The 20,214-nt window shown below is 37.5% G+C and overlaps 1 protein-coding gene and 1 long non-coding RNA gene across 2 annotated transcripts; one reads left to right on the top strand and one right to left on the bottom strand.

Annotated features, from left to right (window-relative positions):
• Window positions 1-2,850: 2,850 nt before the first annotated feature.
• LOC138756451 (uncharacterized) lies at window positions 2,851-12,772 on the bottom strand. Its single transcript, XR_011353076.1, has 3 exons — window positions 12,687-12,772; window positions 11,024-11,092; window positions 2,851-2,985 (listed from the first exon to the last, which is right to left on the bottom strand). It is a non-coding gene; the product is annotated as an uncharacterized lncRNA (long non-coding RNA).
• Window positions 12,676-19,570, top strand: LOC138756450 (probable G-protein coupled receptor 139). Its single transcript, XM_069922941.1, has 2 exons — window positions 12,676-13,506; window positions 18,172-19,570. Exons 1-2 carry the CDS (start codon window positions 13,407-13,409, stop codon window positions 19,005-19,007), a joined length of 936 nt encoding a protein of 311 aa, XP_069779042.1. The 5' UTR covers window positions 12,676-13,406; the 3' UTR covers window positions 19,008-19,570.
• The last annotated feature ends 644 nt before the right edge of the window (window positions 19,571-20,214 follow it).

Raw genomic sequence — 20,214 nt, forward strand, 5'->3', positions numbered from 1 at the left:
ATACTGACCATGCATTTGTGATCTTTCTTATTTAATAGCTAACGTCATGTCGATTGTGATCCTTTCTCGGGGGAAATGCGGTCTGTCCAGGTGTGTGTCTCGCTACCTCGTGGCCATGGCAACCGCGGATCTGTTGGTCGTGTTTCTTGAGGTGATACTGTCTCGTGTGAATTACTATTATTTCCCGACAACGTTCCTGTTCATAACTCAGGTGTGCGCTTTCCAGGTTACACTGATGCACGCCGCCACTGATATTTCCGTGTGGTTTACTCTCGCGTTTACATTTGACCGATATGTGATGATTTGTTGCCACAAACTGAGGGCGAGGGTTTGCTCCGAAATAACAGCGCGCAATGTGATAACAATATTGTTCCCGCTGTTCGTCTGTAAAAACATCCCTTGGTTCTTTCTATATGAACCCATGTTTACTGTGAGTAAAACAGATTGGTTCTGTGTTTTTAGAAGTCAGGCTTGGACCCATCCTGGATGGATATTATTCACGTGGATTCATCGAGTGTTGACTCCTCTGTTCCCAATGTTAATAATATCACTTCTTAATGCTCTGACGGTCGCGCGTATTGTTGCAGCCACCAGAGCCCGCAAGGTTCTGAGAGGCAGCAACAATTATGCGGATGAGAATGATTCCGAGGTTAAAAGCCGAAGGAAGTCCATCATCTTACTCTTTGCAGTGTCAGGAAACTTCATATTGCTTTGGATGACTTATTTAATATTTTTCCTGTGGATGCAAATAACACAACATTTTGTCATGACCAGTGCAAAGGACCCAATGTTAATCGCGGACCAAACCAGTTACATGCTCTTGCTTCTGAGTTGCTGCACAAATACTTGCATTTATGCCGCGACTCAGTCTAAATTCAGGGAGGAGCTGATCAACGTGATGAAATATCCGGTAAAAATACTATTGAAATGTTTAATTGGAGGAAAATAACTTCTGCTTTCTAGATACAATCTTTCAGATTGTATGTATGTTTTTTGTAATGTTAATTTCTGTATACCACTTTTGTATTTTAAGGATTGTTTCCATTTTCAGGTTGTTATAATATATATTTTTTGCAACTGGTTGCGCTATCATAATAAATGTTATTTGGTCACTGTCTAATTTTTGACCTAATGTTTTGTCTCATGTTATTTAACAGACATTCTTTGCATTATTTAGTATTTTATTTTTTGTGAGTTATTTTGTTATTAGGTTTAGATCTTCCAAGAGTGTTTTAACTTTTGAACATGTCGTTTACAATGGAAGCATCCATCCCATGCTGTTGGGTATCACTATTTTAATTTCTGTGGACTAATTAATAATCTTTGTAGCCAGTTATATTGTATCATATATTATTTTGTATTTGCCGTGTTTCTCATTGTTTCTGTACATAACTTCTTCCTTGTTTCCTTCTTTATCTCTGTGTTAAAAACTTTTTATTTCCTAGCTTTGTTTCTTTTTGTACTTTATTTCATCCTCTTCGTTATATTACAATATGATACACATGTTGGAAATAAATATTTAAATTATCATTGTGTCTGTGATTAAATATTCATAGTTGCTACTTTTTCAGAATCTCAATCTATTTCCCAGTTTATCTTTTAAATAAGTTTTCAATTGGTAATATGTAAACATTGTACCTTGAAATATTCCATATTTATCTTTTAATTGCTCAAATGTGAATAAATTGCCTCCCAAAAAAAATATATCTTGGAAGCAGATGATCTACTAGACAAAATTGAAATTCAAAGAGCACATAGAACATTGGAACTAAACCCTTTTTTAAACTAAAAACCACGATCCATAATAATAAGGTTATGAAGACACAGAACGAGAGAAAAATGTTAGAGCGGAAAAGGATAAAGTAATAGAAACTACTGGAATATAAAGGACCAAAACAATTTCTATCCAGACATTAGCTTCGAGCTCTTAAAAGAAAGGAAATAATTGAACCTGACAAAGCAGACATTATGGAAGAAAGGCAATAATTTAAATCTACGACATCCAGCAGTATTAAAAATATTCATTCCAGGGCAAAGTAATAGACTGTTCTCAGACCTGAAAGATGACCAACACTCACCAGAACAATTGCATAACAGACAACAAAATGAGAAGTATTATAAAAAACTATAAAAACAATTTACAGATATTTATAGGAGGAAAAAAGATAAGAAAAAAGTGACAAAAGCTTTGTTACATATTTGGAAAATATATAGTGTTCCTCTGGGGTGGTGTCTAGGTAGAGAAAAACGAACTGCTATTTCAAACTCTGTTGATTTTTGCAGTTATTACCACACCCAAATAGATAAGTGAATTGTAGTTGTCTGACAAGGAGTCAAAGACAAGCCAATACGGGGGTGGGACATGGGGGGGGGGCTGGACATTCATTATTTTGTGTACGAATATATTATTTTTTAAATTTCAGTAGGAGTTTCTAGGATAATTTGCTTTTTCTAACCATGTCGTCGTGTATTAAGATGTGCAAAAATTATTTTTAAGTTTTTCGAAAAAAAAGATATCAAAGAGTTGAGGAGACGAGAGAGAATTGAACAAATAAGTAAAAGATTATTTCATGACTGTAAATATTAATGAAATGCTCAATCAAATAATAAAAAAAGAGGTTTCTAACTAGGCAAAAAAAACAGAAAGTCGACAATGCTTTTTTGCAAGAAACACATGTAACCGAGATATGACACAGCAAAATCAATAGAGGCTGTGGAGGCCATGTAGTGGAATCATAATAAAATTCTAAATGCAGGGGAGAAGCTATATTAGTCAACAAAAATCTACCAATCAATATAAAATAAATAATAACAGATCCAGCAGGTAGATATGTAATGACAAAGTGCCAGATTTATTCTGAATTTTGGAATTTACTAAACATCTATGCTTTTAACAAAACATCTTCAGACAAATGTCAGATACATGGGGTCATATCTTGCTCGGAGGGGAGTTCAACTTCAACCTGGACCCAGTGATAAACAAAACTGGAAGACAATTAAGAATAAGAATAAAGTAACTAAATTTACCCTAACAGCAATGCAGGATATGAAACTAATCGATATATGAAGGAGGCAACACCAAAATGAGGGACAATATTCACACGACTCAAAAAGTAGGCAGAAGACCTATTCAAGAATAGACATGTTTTTGTTATCGGCACAGATCCAAGGCAGAGTTAAAAATGGAATATAAATCAAGATTATTATCTGATCACTCTCACCTATTATTAACAATTGAATAAGAGGATGTGCCAGCAAAGACATGTAGATGGAGACTAAATCCTACATTGTTAAAAAGAAAAGATTTCAAAAGATATATTCTACAGCAAACTAAAATATACTTCGAGATAAATATGGAATCAATAAAAGAATAATTCATTTCATGGGATTCCATGAAGGCTTTTATTAGAGTAAAATAATTAGGCACATGACTAAAATTAAAAAGGAATATAATCAGGAAGTAGAACAGTTGGAAAAAGAGATAACAATCATTGAAAAGGAATTAGCAGAAAGAGAAGATACAGAGAAAAAGACAGAACTGGCAGAGAAAAACTTAAAATATGAAACATCACAACCCGTCCTCAATTATTTTTTTACACACATTTACCAGCTTGTCCTATTCGAGCCACAGCTACTGCTCCTGAACTGTAAGAAAACTGTAGAACTGAATCCAGTCTGTCAGAGAAAAGCCTATTTTACTCTCTCTGCTTGCAAAACCTCAGGACCCTCTTCGAAAAGGAACCTCCACTCAATCAGACAGTGGCTCCAAACCTGATCCTCCAATATCTTTCATCTTTTGCTTTTCAAAATAACAATCAATTTGATAAGTCTCTTGTGCACACCCCGCAGCTTTTTGGAAAGGAATTCGAAGCCAGTCTTTCAAGGTTTAGCAGAGTTCCAGTATTTTAAATGAGATAGTTTTAAAGTGTTTGTATGAGATTTACTCTAGAAGAACTTGGAACACTTTATCTCCCAAAATCATATCTATTATGATATATAATATCACATATAAATCACAAGCTATTCTGTCAGAATTGACATGGCCAATTTGGCATGAATGTGAAGAAGGGGAGACGCCGGTGTGCATGCTTAACCTTCTATGTCAATAAGGCGACTTTATTGGATAAATGGAACTTTGCTATCCATTCTCACCCACTGACTTCCGCTGATAGGAACAGTAGAGTGTAGTTTACCCATACAGCAGAAATCATCATGCAGCTCCTTCATATTGGTGACAAGTTAATATTCAGACCCCAGGTTAGGTTGATACATCCCTGGCAACATTTAGCAAATCTTAGGTAATTCAGTATTTTGATTTATTGAACTAGATTGAATGTTGAATCTCGGAGAAATGCTGAGGGACTAGGTGGTCATGGAGATTAATTCTTGTCTGAGACATATATTAAATTGAAGGCGTTTTTTGTTCTTCACGTGACATTTACCAGTGGATAATTATGGTATAATACCACCTGCAAAAATCAGGCTGCTTGAGACACTATGAGGGGTTGGTATCAGCTGCAGAGACCGGAAACAGGGTCTCTACTTGATCTGACCACCATCTTGTTAACAATATGGTTATGTGCCAGAGCAATCGAAATCACATCGGCAATAGAAATTTACCAAGACAAAAGGTCAATTTTAAACAATAGTTGTTTTTCATTGTATTTAAACATGAAAAGAGTATCAAATTTATCTTATTACTATTTAAGATAACTTATCCCAAATTCGCCATCTTCTAATTTTAACAGATTGGTATATAATGTCTGTACAAATTCTGAAAGGTTCTTTGATTCACCGTCCAATATCAATTCTCATTCCTCCAAGTTCACTGTTTCCAATGAATTTTTATACTCTGCACAGAATTGAACATTTATGAATTTCACCAGGCTTTGCTGTTGAAAGTGACATTAGTTGCCGCTCAGGAATATTCTTGACATTTTTCAGAGAGAGATTTGTTTATCGCGAGACACCAACTGACTCCTTCCTCTGAGCCACTTCAGTGTCTTGCTAAAGAAACGTGCCCCTAAAGGGTTGATAACCCTAATGGGTTGATAACATCATTCATTCAAATCACGACAGAGTTCATTTTGTTTCCCTTATTTGAAATGTAAAATCTTTTTTATTTGCAAATAAAGCTTGGATTAGACTGAGCTAAGAACTAAGAACTCACAACCGTCTTCAAAATGGGGGTTTCTATAAGTTTGCTAGCTTGTCATGCTCCATTCCCAGCTCCTACTGCTGAATGGTTGAACAGAATTCTCTCTCTCTATCTCGCTCTCTCTTTGAAAAAGCCCATTTTACTCTCTCTGCTGGCAAAACTAAATGATTTTCATTGAAGAACAAACTACATTCTAATAGTAACACTGTCAAAATTTCACATGCCAATGCACTTTTCCCACAATTGTTTCATTGAGCTAGATGAAACTGAGATCAATTTTACCACATTATATGATTTTAGCTGGGGATCATGGAGTGGTGTTCCAGCAGTCCTGCTGGGTAAAATCACACATTCAGACTTCATGAAGGCCTGTGTGCATGGAGCTGATGGTGGTTTCATTTAAATATTGTGTGACTGAGCTTGTGGGGCTGCTAAATTATAAAGAAGGAAACGTGCCTAATTGTAGAGGAAGTTAGGATGGTCCAAAATGAATACATTTCTTAATTATTCACAAGTGATAAAAACTTGATGATAGTGCGTTATGAATAGAGCAAGGATGTGTGCTGAATTATGTTCTTATTAAGGAAGGGGAAGTTTTGGATCTTGTAAAAGCAATGTGAATGAGAACGTCCTGCGGCTGGACATGATCTACCTCAAGTTGCGGTTTGTGAGGTGGAGATACCTTAAGACGTGGCTATGATCTTTTTGTTATCTTTGCGAACGGGAGAAGTGCCAGAGGATTGGAGACTTCGACAGGGCTTTGTCTGTACCAGGTGGAATAATTTGATGAAAGTTACAGAAGAAATTTAATAAAGACAAGTTTGAATTGTTGCATTTTGGCTGGATAAACCAAAGAAAGATGCACGCGGTAAAATGCAGAGCCCTTAAGATTTTGATAGAACAGAGACATCAACGAATACAGATATATGATTCCCTGAAATCGATTGAACTTAGGGGACAGGAAGGCATCTTTTAGTACCTTAACCTTCATAAAATAAAATAATGACTATCTGAATTGGAAAAGTTCAGGGGTGACACAAAACATGGAGTCACCTAAGAAAAGGAAAGAATTTAATAAGTTTGAAAGAGTGCACAGATTTAAGAAGATTTAGAAATTGACAGAGAGGGAAAGGTTTAATAGCTTTGGTCTCTATTTCCTGGAGGATAGCCGAATGAGGTAGCTTATATAAATTAATTGCACATATATATATATATATATATATATATATATATATATATATATATATTTAAGTCGTACCTTATTCACACAACAAGAGGCTTAACGAGCTGGTAGCTGAAGAAATGAACACGTCCTCAATAGTAACATATTAGAAATACTTGTATAGCTCCATGGCTGTGAGTGTTATGCATGGATGTGTACTGGATACACTTGAGTGGATCTGGGCAGAATAAACATAGATGAAAATGATGGAGAAGCCTATTTCCATGCCATAAAATTACATAGTGCTGTTTGATCAAGCATGCGTAGTGAATCAGTTTACACACACGGAATCAGATACTGAGCTTTTAATTCAATATGTAACATCACTAGGAGACTGGAAGGAGCAATCAAACTTAATGGGCGTGGGCAATTCTCGGTGAGGTAAATTGCAATTTTCTACTTGAGAGAATACCATCCATTGATTTTAAAAAGCGTAAAGAATGTAAGGCCAACCCAGAAATGTTTTGCTGAATCGCCCACATCGATGCTCATTATTCTGTTATATATTATATCTAAATGTGTTTTTGTAATGTGATAGAATGTGGCGATTTATTGCAGATCACTTCACAAAAGACATCTGATTTATAATGAAAGAGCAATACATAAGTAGAGATTTCAGCTTTAGAGTGAGTAGACTGAAACTTTGAAAAATGCTTATAGAGACTTCACAAGTAAGTGTTGTGGATCAAATACACTGATGCCTTTAAAGCAACAGATGCCCAGCCAGAAATTGATACCGATGCCAGTAATCTGTCTGGTTGCAATTTGCTTTTCTAAGGGGAGACATGTGGTTTTGCAAAGAGAGAGAAAGAGAGAGAGAGAGAGGGAGAGAGAGAGAGAGAGTGTGTGTGTGTGTGTGTGAGAGAGAGAGAGAGTGAGAGAGAGAGAGAGAGAGAGAGAGACAGACAGAGAGAGAGAGAGAGAGAGAGAGAGAGAGAGAGAGAGAGAGAGAGAGAGAGAGCAGAGTGGTCATTTGGGGGAGAAGAGATCAGCTATGTGGGCCTGTACACATGCTTTACCCGTCCGTCAGGATGATGTCCGCATGGTCATGCGTACATGCCCAGAATGTCAACTTGTGAAGTCCCGTGTCATTCCTCCTGGTTCGCATGGCCGAATAAAACAGGGTGCTCGCCCAGCTGCAGTTTGGCAAATTGATTACATAGTCCCCATGCCAGAATGTGTGTGTAAACGTTACGTCCTAGTAATGCTTGACAACTTTTTGGGCCTGGTTTTTGCTTTTTCCACGAAGACGGCTGACCAAGCTAGCAGTATCCAAGGACTAAATCATTTAATTTCTTGTTATGATCTTCCAGAGGAGATTTAGTCTGATAATGGCTCGCACTTCTCCGGGAAGGCAATCTGTGATTGGGCAAATGACAACAGTATCTTATGGGTTGACCATATTCCTTATTACCCGCAGGCTGTTGGGTTAGTTGAACGAATGAATGACTTACTGAAGGAACAAATTCATTTGTTAACACCACTGGGAACCCAGAAGAGGGGTGGAGTCATGTGCTGCAGCAAGCAGTCGACAATTTGAATCATCACCCTTTAAAAGAAGGTACACCTTTCCACCGACTTCTTCACGCTTCAGAACTACAGCCTACTCCAGAGGAAAAACAATCATTCCCCCCCCCACTCCTGAACTAGAAAATGCCAGACAAAAGGTATGGGTGGCACCACCAAGTAGTGGCCCTCCTGCAAAAGGAGAAATAGTGACACCTGCCCAGGGTAACACTCAGTGGGTAGCCATTGAGGGACAGAATGATTTAGTCTGTTTAAACACTGAACAGTTACAGTATCGTGAGTGACATGTGTCAGGCTTCTTTGTTTCATGTTCTCTGTTTTATGCTCCTGGTGATCTGGCTTAACAGCTGCTTTGGTGCCAACAATTGGATTTGTAATAACGAGGACGTTCCAAGGGAGTTGTCCATGGGAGACTCTGTCTGGTGATTTACATCAAGGAAGTCCTCGGTCACCCGCCTCAAGTGCAGCTTATATCGATATGTTCTTGCCAGTGCCGGTCTTATACTTTGTTTGTAGATGGACCAACTGAAGAGGTTTCCCCCTACTTCTGTGATGGTAATTTTTGTACTCGCTTTGTATCTTGTAATAACTCTGCTCCACCTGCTGCTAAGTGGTGGAAAGATTCCCGTTCTGTGGAGGATTGCTGGTCTGCCTCACTATCAAACATTCCTTCAGATTTGTCCGACAATTCCTTTCTCCATATTTCCTATGGATTAAATGTTTCTGATTGTTGGGTTTGTACTATAGGCCCTTTGCATGCTGGTACAGGCATTCCCATGATCCCCATTCCTTTCACCCGAAAGGAAGTTGCTCCCTGGAAATATTTTGACCCCTCCAAAGGCAGAATTTACATCCTGAGGAGGCTCATTTCTTTAATCTGAGTGATATTTTGGGTATTTTCCGAGGATGGCATCATTCTACCTCCTCTCATAATATCACACCCCCTATTTTATTGTTTCCCAATATGTGAAGGGCTCTGTCTGTTTTTGTAAATTCCCTGCCAAACCTGCTGATTCACCTGGATTCAGTAATTTTCTGACATATTCCCTTTTTATTTCCAAGCCCCCTGTGAATGGGACTTATTGGGTCTGTGGGTCTCGCGCCTATGCCTGGCTACCCCTTACCTGGGGTGGTTGCTGCTATGCCGTCCCCTGCCTACACCATATTTCCCGTTTAGAGGACCATTCCTCGCTTATGCATAGGTCCCCTGTCCTTCGGCATAGATGTCACCTTTCAGGTGCCGAGATTTTCCTTGGCGCCTTGATGCCAGGTTATGGTGATATTTGCATTTCCCTAGAGGTTCTCAAATTATATGATCTGATGAACTCTGTTGCCAATGAGACATCCTTTGCCCTTTTGCCTGTCAATCAGGGCCTTAGTGACCTTAGTGATGAACTCTCTGCCGTGAGGACAGTGGCTTTACAGAATCGTATGGCCTTGGATTTTCTGTTAGCAAAACAGGGTGGCACGTGTGCCATTGTCTGTTCTGAATGTTGCTCGTATATTCCTAATGGAACCACTAATATTTATGCTATTATTCAGCATGTTTTGAATTCTGTTCGTGAGCTCCAGCGTCTGGGTATTGTGGCCAACAAGGATAGTTTGAGCCTTGGTTGGAATCCTTTTTCATGGTTAGCTGGTACATGTAGGGGTTTAGGCCACGCTATTCTCTGTTGGTTGCTTGCTTTATTGCTTGTTTTTGTGATTGTTGTAGTTTTGATTTCTCTTTTAAGCTCTTTTTGTACTGAAATACTTGTCAAGTCTCGTGTCTGACAGTCTGTGACCAAGGGGTGGAATGTAATGGAAGATTCTAACCTATTTTTTAACCCGTTATTTTCTTAATTTGCAGCTCTTGGTTATGGAGGGCTGAGACCCTGTTTATTTCAAACTTGCAGCTTTGGGTTCTGCAAGGCTGGGAACCTAATTGTTTTTAGAATCAGCAGACATAAGCAAAATTCCACCGAGGGGCCAGAGATGCTGTTATCTGAAGAAAGGACATCTGTGTACCGAGAACGTTGAATCTTCCTGCTTGTTTTGGTCACAGACTGTCAGAGGCCTAGCCTTGATGCAAAATAAACCATTGTATTCAAAGTGATAAGCTGAAAATTATGTTATTCGTTAGAAGCCTAGCATGCTAGCTTGCTTGCTTATCTTTCTTGCTGTGCTAGGAATAGGTGCTTGGGTAAGCAGTTTTTGGGGTAATATAAGTCATGGTCCCGCTGCTGAAGTTTGAGACTCTCCGAGAGGTGACAACATCTCTCAGCAAAAAGAAGAACTTCTGGAGTCCAGCCAACGTCCTGGCCAGGGGAGGTGGACAAGCTGCTACCGGTGCCTTGACAACCTATTACAAGTGTGCAGTTGTTGCCTCGCTTCGGCAGTTGGGACCAGTCCAAGCCTTGATAAATATAGTCGGGAAGGGCTTGCATATCATAGTGTGAAATCAGCTTTTGAATTTGTAATAAACATTTGTATAATCTGAACTGCTCTCGGTGTTTGTGTGTCTAATTTTTTTGGTAGCTCAAACACTGTGACCAATGTAAAATGAACAAAGTGAGAGGTATAAGTTTACCCAAGACAAGGATGCAAAGTTGAGCAGAAAAGTGGCATGTGAACATGATAAATGTGCGGTGATGCAATTTGGAAAGTCAAACCAGAAGGAGGAAAAGAGGATAAAAGGATGTTGGGCTTCATTAATATGAGGATTGAGTTCAATTGTCCATTTGGGATGTGGCAACTCGACAAATGTATGTTGAGTTCACCCGGCGTATTGTGTTCCATCTGGTCACCTCATTATATGAATGGTGTGAAAGCAAAAGGAGGGGGCATGGAAGATTTGACAGCATGTTGCATTGTTTGAAAAATAAGTCTTATGATGCAAGGTTATCAGAACTGAGAGTTTTAAATTTGTTTAGCAAGGAAGAATGAGACTAGACTTTTAAGAGGGCTAAAAAAGTCTGAGAAGCACAGACTGGATAGACAATCAAAGCCTTTATCACAGAGCAGGAATCGTGAATACCAGAGTACATTTGTAGAAAGTGTAAGGAGGAAAGTTGAGGGTCGACATCACAAGTAGGTTTGTACACAGATTTGTGGCTGATTGTAATGGTATGACTTACCAGGAATCGAGATAGAGTATGAATCATCTGTGTCATTTAGGAGTCTCTCTGATAGACAAATGGATGAGTCTAAAATAAAGAGTTATGAGGCAGGAATGGTTTAGTGCATTTTTTGAATACATTATTTATAATTAAGAATAAATGATACACATCAATAAACAATACAGTATTTATTTTGTCCCACAAAAACCACACACCCATGGCTATCCATCCAAACTCAACCAGCCGACTATTAAACGTCACAAAAAATAAAGCAAAATGGAAACAATAAAAGAGAACATTAAAAAACCCAATACATTCAGGTATGGGTCGCGGTTGGCGAAAACCCTATCCCTTCGTTGGAAATATTTTAACAATTTAAACACGTTCATCCATGTATGGGCTCTAAACTTTAACAAATAGAAAATTATTTTTAGATTATTTGTTATCTTCTCTAACGGAATACATGACCTCTTCTCTGCATGCCGACGGTGAATATTCAATTCAATATCATTCTTCCATGTAACTGCAAGACATTTCCTAGCAATTTGAAAATTGCTTATCTTTAAATCTAAGCATAATATTTTATATTAACCAATAAAATATTATTGTTTAAAATGGAATTTCAAATTTAAATGTAACTTCCTAAAATTGTTTAATATTATCCAAAAACTGTTAAACCGTATCACATTTCCAACCGACTGTAAGAAAGTTCTTACTTCCATATGACATTTAAAACAAAAATATGAAGTGACATATTAAACTTTCTTCACCGGGGTTAAATATAATTGATGAAAAAAATTCTAATGCATTAATCAGTATCGCACATTCACACTCTTAGACATACTATCTTCGCATATCAATATCTAATCATGTGGGGAGATGGATATATCTTCATCTGTCCTGGGCGTTTATGAATAAATGTTTGTGTCGCCCTAATAAAGAAAGCTTTATGCGCATTGTTTTATGTTTTTTTTTGTGACACATATGTTGGTCAGCAGCCACGAGGTGGAACTGGCTACAGGGAAGCAGTGGAATATCACAGGGCATCAGAAAATTGGGAGAACAACACACGTTTGATATTGAGAATTGAGTTGATGACCCATTGGGTGGTGACCACGATACTGGACCGATGAAGGGCTCTGCAGCTGAAGAAAGCACATTCAGCGGACGGTGAGACAAGGAAAGGAACCGATGGAGGCCACGGGCTGATGACGACTTCGTGTAAGATATTCACAAGGGACTGCTGGAGAGTTGCTCAATAACTGGATGAATGGTTATCACGAATCTGAACTGGGAGTTGAGAGGATGCCTGTGCGCTGTAGGTGGTGGAAGAAGATCCAGGAGTGAATTTCCAGAGACATTTAAGAGTCTCGTGAATGTGCGGCGTGGGAGCGTGGTGGGATGGGCATATAAATTATGTGGAGAGATTTGGTATTTCTTACTGGGTATTATAGTCGATGTCAACATAATGTAGTGGCTCCATTGGCCAGTTCCTGAGCTCCTTTGTGCAGAATGTGTCCTTCTGAGCTGCATGTAACAAACCTAGAGATGTGTGTGTGAGAGAGGACGGGGCTGTTGTTGGAACAGTTGTTCAGGAGACTCTCCCGCCTCCCCCAGATAATGAAGAATCACAAATATTTTTAAAATTCTCGCTATTTATCATAAGCGCCTTCGCACTCACTTATGTATCAAACTGCAGTTAATGCAGACAAGAATTATATATTGGTCCTGGTCATGTCTGCATGAAACGAGGATGGGAAAACCTCTCGGACAAGTTAATATGTTTCAACTGTTCATTGTGTCGTCGCTGATGTGAGGTTTGAGGTACCTGAACCTGTGCTGAACTCCACTATTTTAAAACTTAATGATCAACCTTTCAAAAATAAACGATCCTGCGCTACTGCTGACTGAGAGGTTAGCGTCCGACTGCAGAAACCTGACGGAAATCTGTGACCTTTGCTTTCGTGCAGAAGCGAATCCGTGGGGGTTCGCATTTCCCTTCCACTGTCTCCTCATGGAATGTTCACGGATTATCAAAACATTTTCATTCAGATAATCAACACTTTAGATGCTGAAATTGGAAGGAATGATGAACATGGTGGGTCGGACGAGGGTGAAGCACAAAGGGGCGTCACGTATTGGTCAACGGGTGGCGCTGTGCTCTCTCTCTGCTGACTGTACCGCCGTTTGTTATTCCTAAAGGTTCATTTAAATTCCTGCATCTGCATCGTTAGGCACAAACAAGAATGTTAGCTGTGTTTATGCGACGCTCATTTCTCTGGAGGTAACATCAATTACCGTTTATTGATGATCCTGGGATAGAGGAAGGCTGTACATCTCGCCGCTCTCTGCTACTTTCTTACACAGAGCTGTCCCTTTCAGACTCCCCATCATCGTCAAGATGAGAGCTCCACTCACTGTCTATTCATTTTCTTCGTTGCCTCCAATGTTACAGACAATTATGATTTACTACCCGATTGTGGCTGTGTTCGGGGTCCTGGGTAAGTGATTGCACCTGAAATTGAAAGAGGTGATTTCTTCCGGCAGTTATCTGGACAAAACATGGATTTAAGCCGCCACTGTTCAAAATTTAATGCAACTTTCTGAATGACCAAGATAAAGATAATTTGGATAGACCATTTAGTGAACAAGAATTTAAGGAAGCACTTAAATGTTTACAGAATAATACGTCTCCACGAGAGCATGGATTTCCTGTGGAAGTTTGTTAAGGAATTAAAGACTTAATAATTACTTCATTTATGCTAGTATTGTAGCACAGTGCCAACGTCTCCGCAAACCGAGTCGCCACTTGGTGTTTCTCCGTCGAGTTCATACCCTCTTCCAGAAACCTTTTCAACGGCGAGAATTATGGTTATTCCTAACAAAGTCAGATATCCTTTAAGATCACCCTAATTTCGACCAATTTTATTGTATAACATTGTTCATAAAGTTATAGCGAAGATCTCTAATTGGGCTGTAAGATGAGATCGCAGTGATCGGCGTGGTTTAGCTATATCTTTAGGTTTTTTAAAAAAGTTGTTTTTAAAGTTTTTTTTAATTCAGATTTGTTTTTTCTTCTTTTTTGGGTTTTTTTTTCTCTTTTTTTCATTTATTGATATTAATTATATCTATTTTTTGGAGATAGTTCACACCCTAAACTGATCTAAATTTTTTTTTATGATATATTTTTATTCTGTAATATTATTGTTTTATATCTCTGTATTAATTCATTACTTACTATGTATTTTTTTATATCTCTTTGAACTGTATGTGTTTATAAATTATAATAAAAATAAAAAGATTGAAAAAGAAAGAAAAGATCTCAGCAAATAGAATAAATATTCCGTTTGAGATGTAATACATATTGATCAACAGTTTTCTTAAAAGCAAGACAAACATCTGAAGATATAGTAAGATTATTGTTTCTGGCACAAAGAGGCGACTAAAGTTGCATTAGGTGACATAAAATGCTTTTGATATATTCGAAAAGATTATTTATTTAAAGTTTTAGTTAAATTTTGTGTTGGATTTAATTTTGTAAATTGGATTAAAGCACTTTACAGAAGTCCTCAAGCTAAAGTATTAGCTAATAGGCAAATATCTAAATCATTTAAGTTCAAGAGGTCAAGTAGGGAAGTTCGTCATTTATCCTTGTTTCAGAAGTGGCCAATAACTACTCTGTTTGCATTGAATATAGAACTTCTTGAACAATCTATTTGTATTGATCAACAGTTAAAAGTGTTTATGACAAATCAACTGAGCATAAGATTTATTGCAGATGATGTCTTTGTATGTTTGGCTCAGACACAACTCTCATTATCTGGACTTTTAAAGCAACTGATAGATTATGAAAAAGTTTATGGTTGTAAAATAAATTGGGATAAAACTGAAGATATGGAATTAGTACAAGGTGATTATTCACAATGTAAATTAGATATATAGTTCATATGGTCTAGCAATGTGATTAAGTATTTAAGAATACTTGTTTCAGACGTGGCGGATTTCTATATCATAAACTTTATTCAGGAATTAAACAAAATTGAATTTGTGTAAAAATATTCACCTTTATACAATTTAGCGACCTATAAAGATAAAGGTAAATCTTTCAATTTAATCAAATGCAGTTTAATCTTTCTCATTAATGGAACATAATATAAATTATAGAATGATTGCAAATTTACATCTATCATAATCCCTAAGTACTCAATTTTATAAGTCCATCAAAGTTTACTAATTTGCCTAGCTTCATCGTAATTGATCATAATTTCCTTCACAAATTGGTAGCTTTTCTCCCAATTCACTTAATGTCTAGAAAATTTACCATATAATTCAAAACAATTTTGAAAATAATTTAAAGATTGTTTCGGATTATTTAAATATATCCAAAAATCATCAGAAAATAAATTAATCTTATATTCATCCTGTCCAATCCTTATACCTGTAATATTCTCATTCTGCCTGATATCCAGAGCTAACAGTTCAATGTCCAATGCAAAAAGTGCTGGCGACAAAGAACAACCTTGATGAGTTGAACGTGCTCATATAAAAAAGGAAGAAGATTCACATTTTGACGCCACCCTTGCTACAGGAGTATTATATAATGCCTTCACGCAACCAATTAATTAGGGTCCAAATTTATATTTCTACAAAATTTTAAATAACAAATTCCATTCGACCCTATCAAAAGCTTTTTCAGCAACTACTGACACTAACAGTGGTAAGTTGGGTTGGTGACGTGAAGCATTGATCAATGAAACCACTCAAAGAATATTATCCGAAGCATACCTATCTTTAATAATACGAGGCTGGTCAGAATGTACTAATGGAGGTAAATACTTTCCTAAACTATTTGCTAATAATTTCACTATTGTTTTATAATTCACATTAAATAAATATTTTAAAATAAATATTACATAATAAATAAATTTATTTTAATAAAGAAATTGGGAGAGAAGTAGAAACCTTCAAAGGCTCTCAGTCTTTTTTTTGGTATAACATTTATTATTGCACTCAAACATGAGTCTGGGAAAGCTTTTTCCTGAGTTACGTGATTAAGAACATCGATCATATCCTGGTGACTTCCCATTAGGCATTTGTTGATTAACATCCTTTATTTCTAAATCCGTAAAAGGAGAATCCATCTTCCTCACATCCTCCTCCTTCATTATTGGTAAGTTGAACTCTGGCAAAAATTCTTCAATAGAACCATCGTCTCATACTCCCTCACAAGCATTTATCTTCTTTAAAATGACAAAATTGGTCATTAATTTCCTGAGGTTTTAAAGCAACTGAATTATCCTTCCTCACAGCATTAATAATCCTTGAAGCTTGTACAGTTTTCAAGTGCCATGCCAAGACTTTATGTGCTCTGTCTCCTAACTCATAACATTGCTTAGATCTTTCAATCAAATGGTCAAATAGGTTAGTTTGCAATATATTATATTTTAGCTTCAATTTTGTCAAAAAAGCCTTATTATCTTCTATAGAACTCCTCTGAAATTCATTTTGCAACTCTGCTATTTGTTTATCCAACAACTGAGACTCTCCCAGAAATTTCTCATTTTCTTTTGATTTGACGACATGAAATGCATTGAAATCATCCCATACAATAAAATTACTCTTGACTGTATTCTTATTCAAATCTAAATATATAGCAATTTGATCCTTAATAAATTTTACAAATTTCATTTCTTTCAATATCATTTGGTTAAACATCCAGAGAAAAATAGATTGATTAACATCCGGCTCCACCCAAGGGAGTTGTTAAACTCCACCCAAGGGAGTTTAATTAGCTCCGATGATATCAAGCAAATGCATTGCAGTTAGTTGGAAATCAGGTGTCAATTTAACATTAGGGAGTCCGAAAACAGAAATTCAAAGTTGTTTACCATGAGGTAAAAAAAATCATATAACTTGAGAGTTTTTTTAAATGGAGTTGCATTCCGTATACTCGAACATTAGGTTTAAATGTATAAATAATTCATCTGAAAACTCTGGTTCAATGAAGTCTACGCTTAATAAATTATCTTTGTTTGAAATGATTTTAGGAATCTTTCGAATGTTTAGTAAAACAATATAATTTAAAATATATATAATTATATATAGATATAACCATATATATATTCATAATTCATGATAGCATATTAGTAATTTTATATATATATATATTTATAATTCATGATAGCATATTAGTAATTTAACTTTAGTACAGTTTATAGTTGGGGCAGGTAGAGGACCGGTGTTCAGAGGGTGTTATAAATGGGCTTTTATTCTGTAGCTTTCTTTCTTTTTTCTCTCTATTCAAATCAACAAATATTCAATCAATCATTTGTAACAATGTGATATATGATTTCTATTTGTTTGATATATATATTAATTCTAAATAAATAAAATCAATTCCTGGATTTCGGCAAAATCTTAGAAAATCGTAATAAATCTCCACACTCCTTGAAACTTATTGAATGTTTTCCTTTTCAAAGATGACCCCAGGTTTTGCGTATTCACTGAACTTTGACAATTCAGAAAGTCATTATTTTATTTTATGAGGGTTAATGTACTAAAATATCCCTTCCTGTCCTCCAAATTCCGTTGTGTGGATTTCAGGGAATTATGTATCTGTATTGCTGGATCTCACTCTCCTTTCACAATCTTCAGGGCCTTGCGTTTTACCATGTGCATCTTACCTTGCTTTGTCCTTCCAAAATGCAACAATTCGAACTTATCTCTATTAAATTTCGTCTGACATTTTCATCGAATTATTGCACCTTGTACAGACAAAGCCCTGTCGAAGTGTGGCCGTGCTCACCGGGCAGAACTAGTAAGATAATTAATAGTGAGGAAATAATATCATCAATACGATCTGCAAAGTTAGCAAGGTTTCGGATAGTGGAGTGTAAATCTGGGTTCGAAAATTGTCAAAGGAAGTGTAGAAGGTGGATGATTGGGTCGGGATGTTTAATATTTTGGTGCAGTTCTGCAACATTAGAGATCGGATGTGAATGCTGTGGGAAATGTTGGGTTAATTGTTAATTTTACCATTGTTAAGTTTCGTTCAGTAGAGTCAACGCCGATGCTCAACGCATCACAGTAAGAAATCTCGGAACGTGAAGTAACCGGCTTACTTGATATATACTGACCACGGATTTGTGATCTTTCTTATTTAACAGCTAACGTGATGTCCATTGTGATCCTTTCGCGGGGGAATTGCGGTCTGTCCAGGTGTGTCTCTCGCTACCTCGTGGCCATGGCAACGGCGGATCTGTTGGTCGTGTTCCTTGACGTGATACTGTATCGTGTGAACGACTATTATTTTCCAACAACGTTCCTGTTCATAACTCAGGTGTGCGCTTTCCAGGTTACACTGATACACGCCGCCACGGATATTTCCGAGTGGTTGACTCTCGCGTTTACATTTGATCGATATGTAATGATTTGTTGCCACAAACTGAGGACGAGGGTTTGCTCCGAAATAACAGCGCGCAATGTGATAACAATATTGTTCCCGCTGTTCGTCTGTAAAAACATCCCTTGGTTCTTTCTATTTGAACCCATGTTTACTGTGAGTAAAACAGATTGGTTCTGTGTTTTTAGAAGTCAGGCTTGGACCCATCCTGGATGGATATTATTCACGTGGATTCATCGAGTGTTGACTCCTCTGTTCCCAATGTTAATGATATCACTTCTTAATGCTCTGACGGTCGCGCGTATTGTTGCAGCCACCAGCGCCCGCAAGGTTCTGAGAGGCAGCAACAATTATGCGGATGAGAATGATTCCGAGGTTAAAAGCCGAAGGAAGTCCATCATCTTACTCTTTGCAGTGTCAGGAAACTTCATATTGCTTTGGATGACCTATTTAATATTTTTCCTGTGGATGCAAATAACACAACGGTTTGTCTTTACCAGTGCGAAGGACCCAATGTTAATCGCGGACCAAACCAGTTACATGCTCTTGGCTTCTGAGTTGCTGCACAAACACTTGCATTTATGCAGCGACTCAGTCTAAATTCAGGGAGGAGCTGATCAACGTGATGAAATATCCGGTAAAAATACTATTGAAATGTTTAATTGGAGGAAAATAAGTTCGGCTTTCGGGATATCGGATTCCACCAGCATTTAAAACCAGATAGTTTCCCTTCTGCCAACTGCAACCTGTTATCCCATGGAAAGATGGAAGAAAATACACGCAGCGCAATGCTTATTTGCCGCTAAATTTCAGTTTAAACAAAGCAAAGTCAAATCAATTCTTACAGTTTGTGATTCCCTGAACATTCTTATAACGTGGAAAATCATTTGAAATTGAATCAGCTGATGATCTCGCAACCGTTTGGTTTATTTTCCCAACGATGGAAGTTGAGCGAAGTGCCAGCAGCGTAGGGTGAGCCTTTTAATATATCCCCTGCTTCTCCGAGGGAGCAGTAATTGCGGATGGAATGGAAGGGAAGGTCTGAGATAGGATAACCGTTCATTTCACGAACTTCTGCATTTTCTTCGATCTTGGGTGATGTCACATTTGTGGCCCGAAATGTGAAGTTAATAAAACATTAAACACAAGTCTTATCAGGTAAACTTCTTAGTTTCTTTATTCTCCCGTTTTCCTTTGTTCTCCTGCTTGTGTTCTTATCTCTCTCTCTCATACCACGTGACTTCCGGTATATCTCATACATATTCATTATCATGACATCCCTCCTTTAATCAGAAATAAACTTTACCTTCACTTACCAATATCCCTCGGAAACTTACAAACATCGTAACTCATGGTAATACTATAACTCTACTACATAAAGTTTACTTCCTACAGCACTGATACATGATCTTTATGATATAAGATTAAATACTGTCCAAAGTTCTTATCAAACTATGGCACAAAGTCTTCGTATCGTTTGGGCACTTTCCGGTTTCGTTTCGGCCTGTCTGCGATATTGTCGTTGCTTCTCGGTTGTTCACTCTCAGCGTCGGACATACTGCTCACCACGGCTTCGGGTGTTTCTGGCGCTCTAGTCACTTCATCAGGAGTGCTGGTAACTGCCTCTGGAACATCATCAGGTCTCTCAGTTTCAGCATCTCGTATTGGCCTTTCAACCTCTTTGCTCGATGTATCTCTGGACTGGTACCTTTTTACACCTGATACATTTCTCTAATACAGGACTCCAGTCGGAGACTTGACTGTCACCATACTGCCACTTCTGGATACGATAGTATAGGGTTGATGG

This window comes from Narcine bancroftii, chromosome 3, assembly GCF_036971445.1.
Source record: "Narcine bancroftii isolate sNarBan1 chromosome 3, sNarBan1.hap1, whole genome shotgun sequence".
In the NCBI taxonomy this organism is placed as follows: domain Eukaryota; kingdom Metazoa; phylum Chordata; class Chondrichthyes; order Torpediniformes; family Narcinidae; genus Narcine; species Narcine bancroftii.

Excerpts from the sequence above, each read along its gene's own strand:
- LOC138756450 (XM_069922941.1), top strand. The coding sequence starts at position 13,407 with ATGAGAGCTCCACTCACTGTCTATTCATTTTCTTCGTTGCCTCCAATG. Across the intron at positions 13,507-18,171 it reads GGCTGTGTTCGGGGTCCTGG|CTAACGTGATGTCCATTGTG; the intron begins GTAAGTGATTGC and ends CTTATTTAACAG.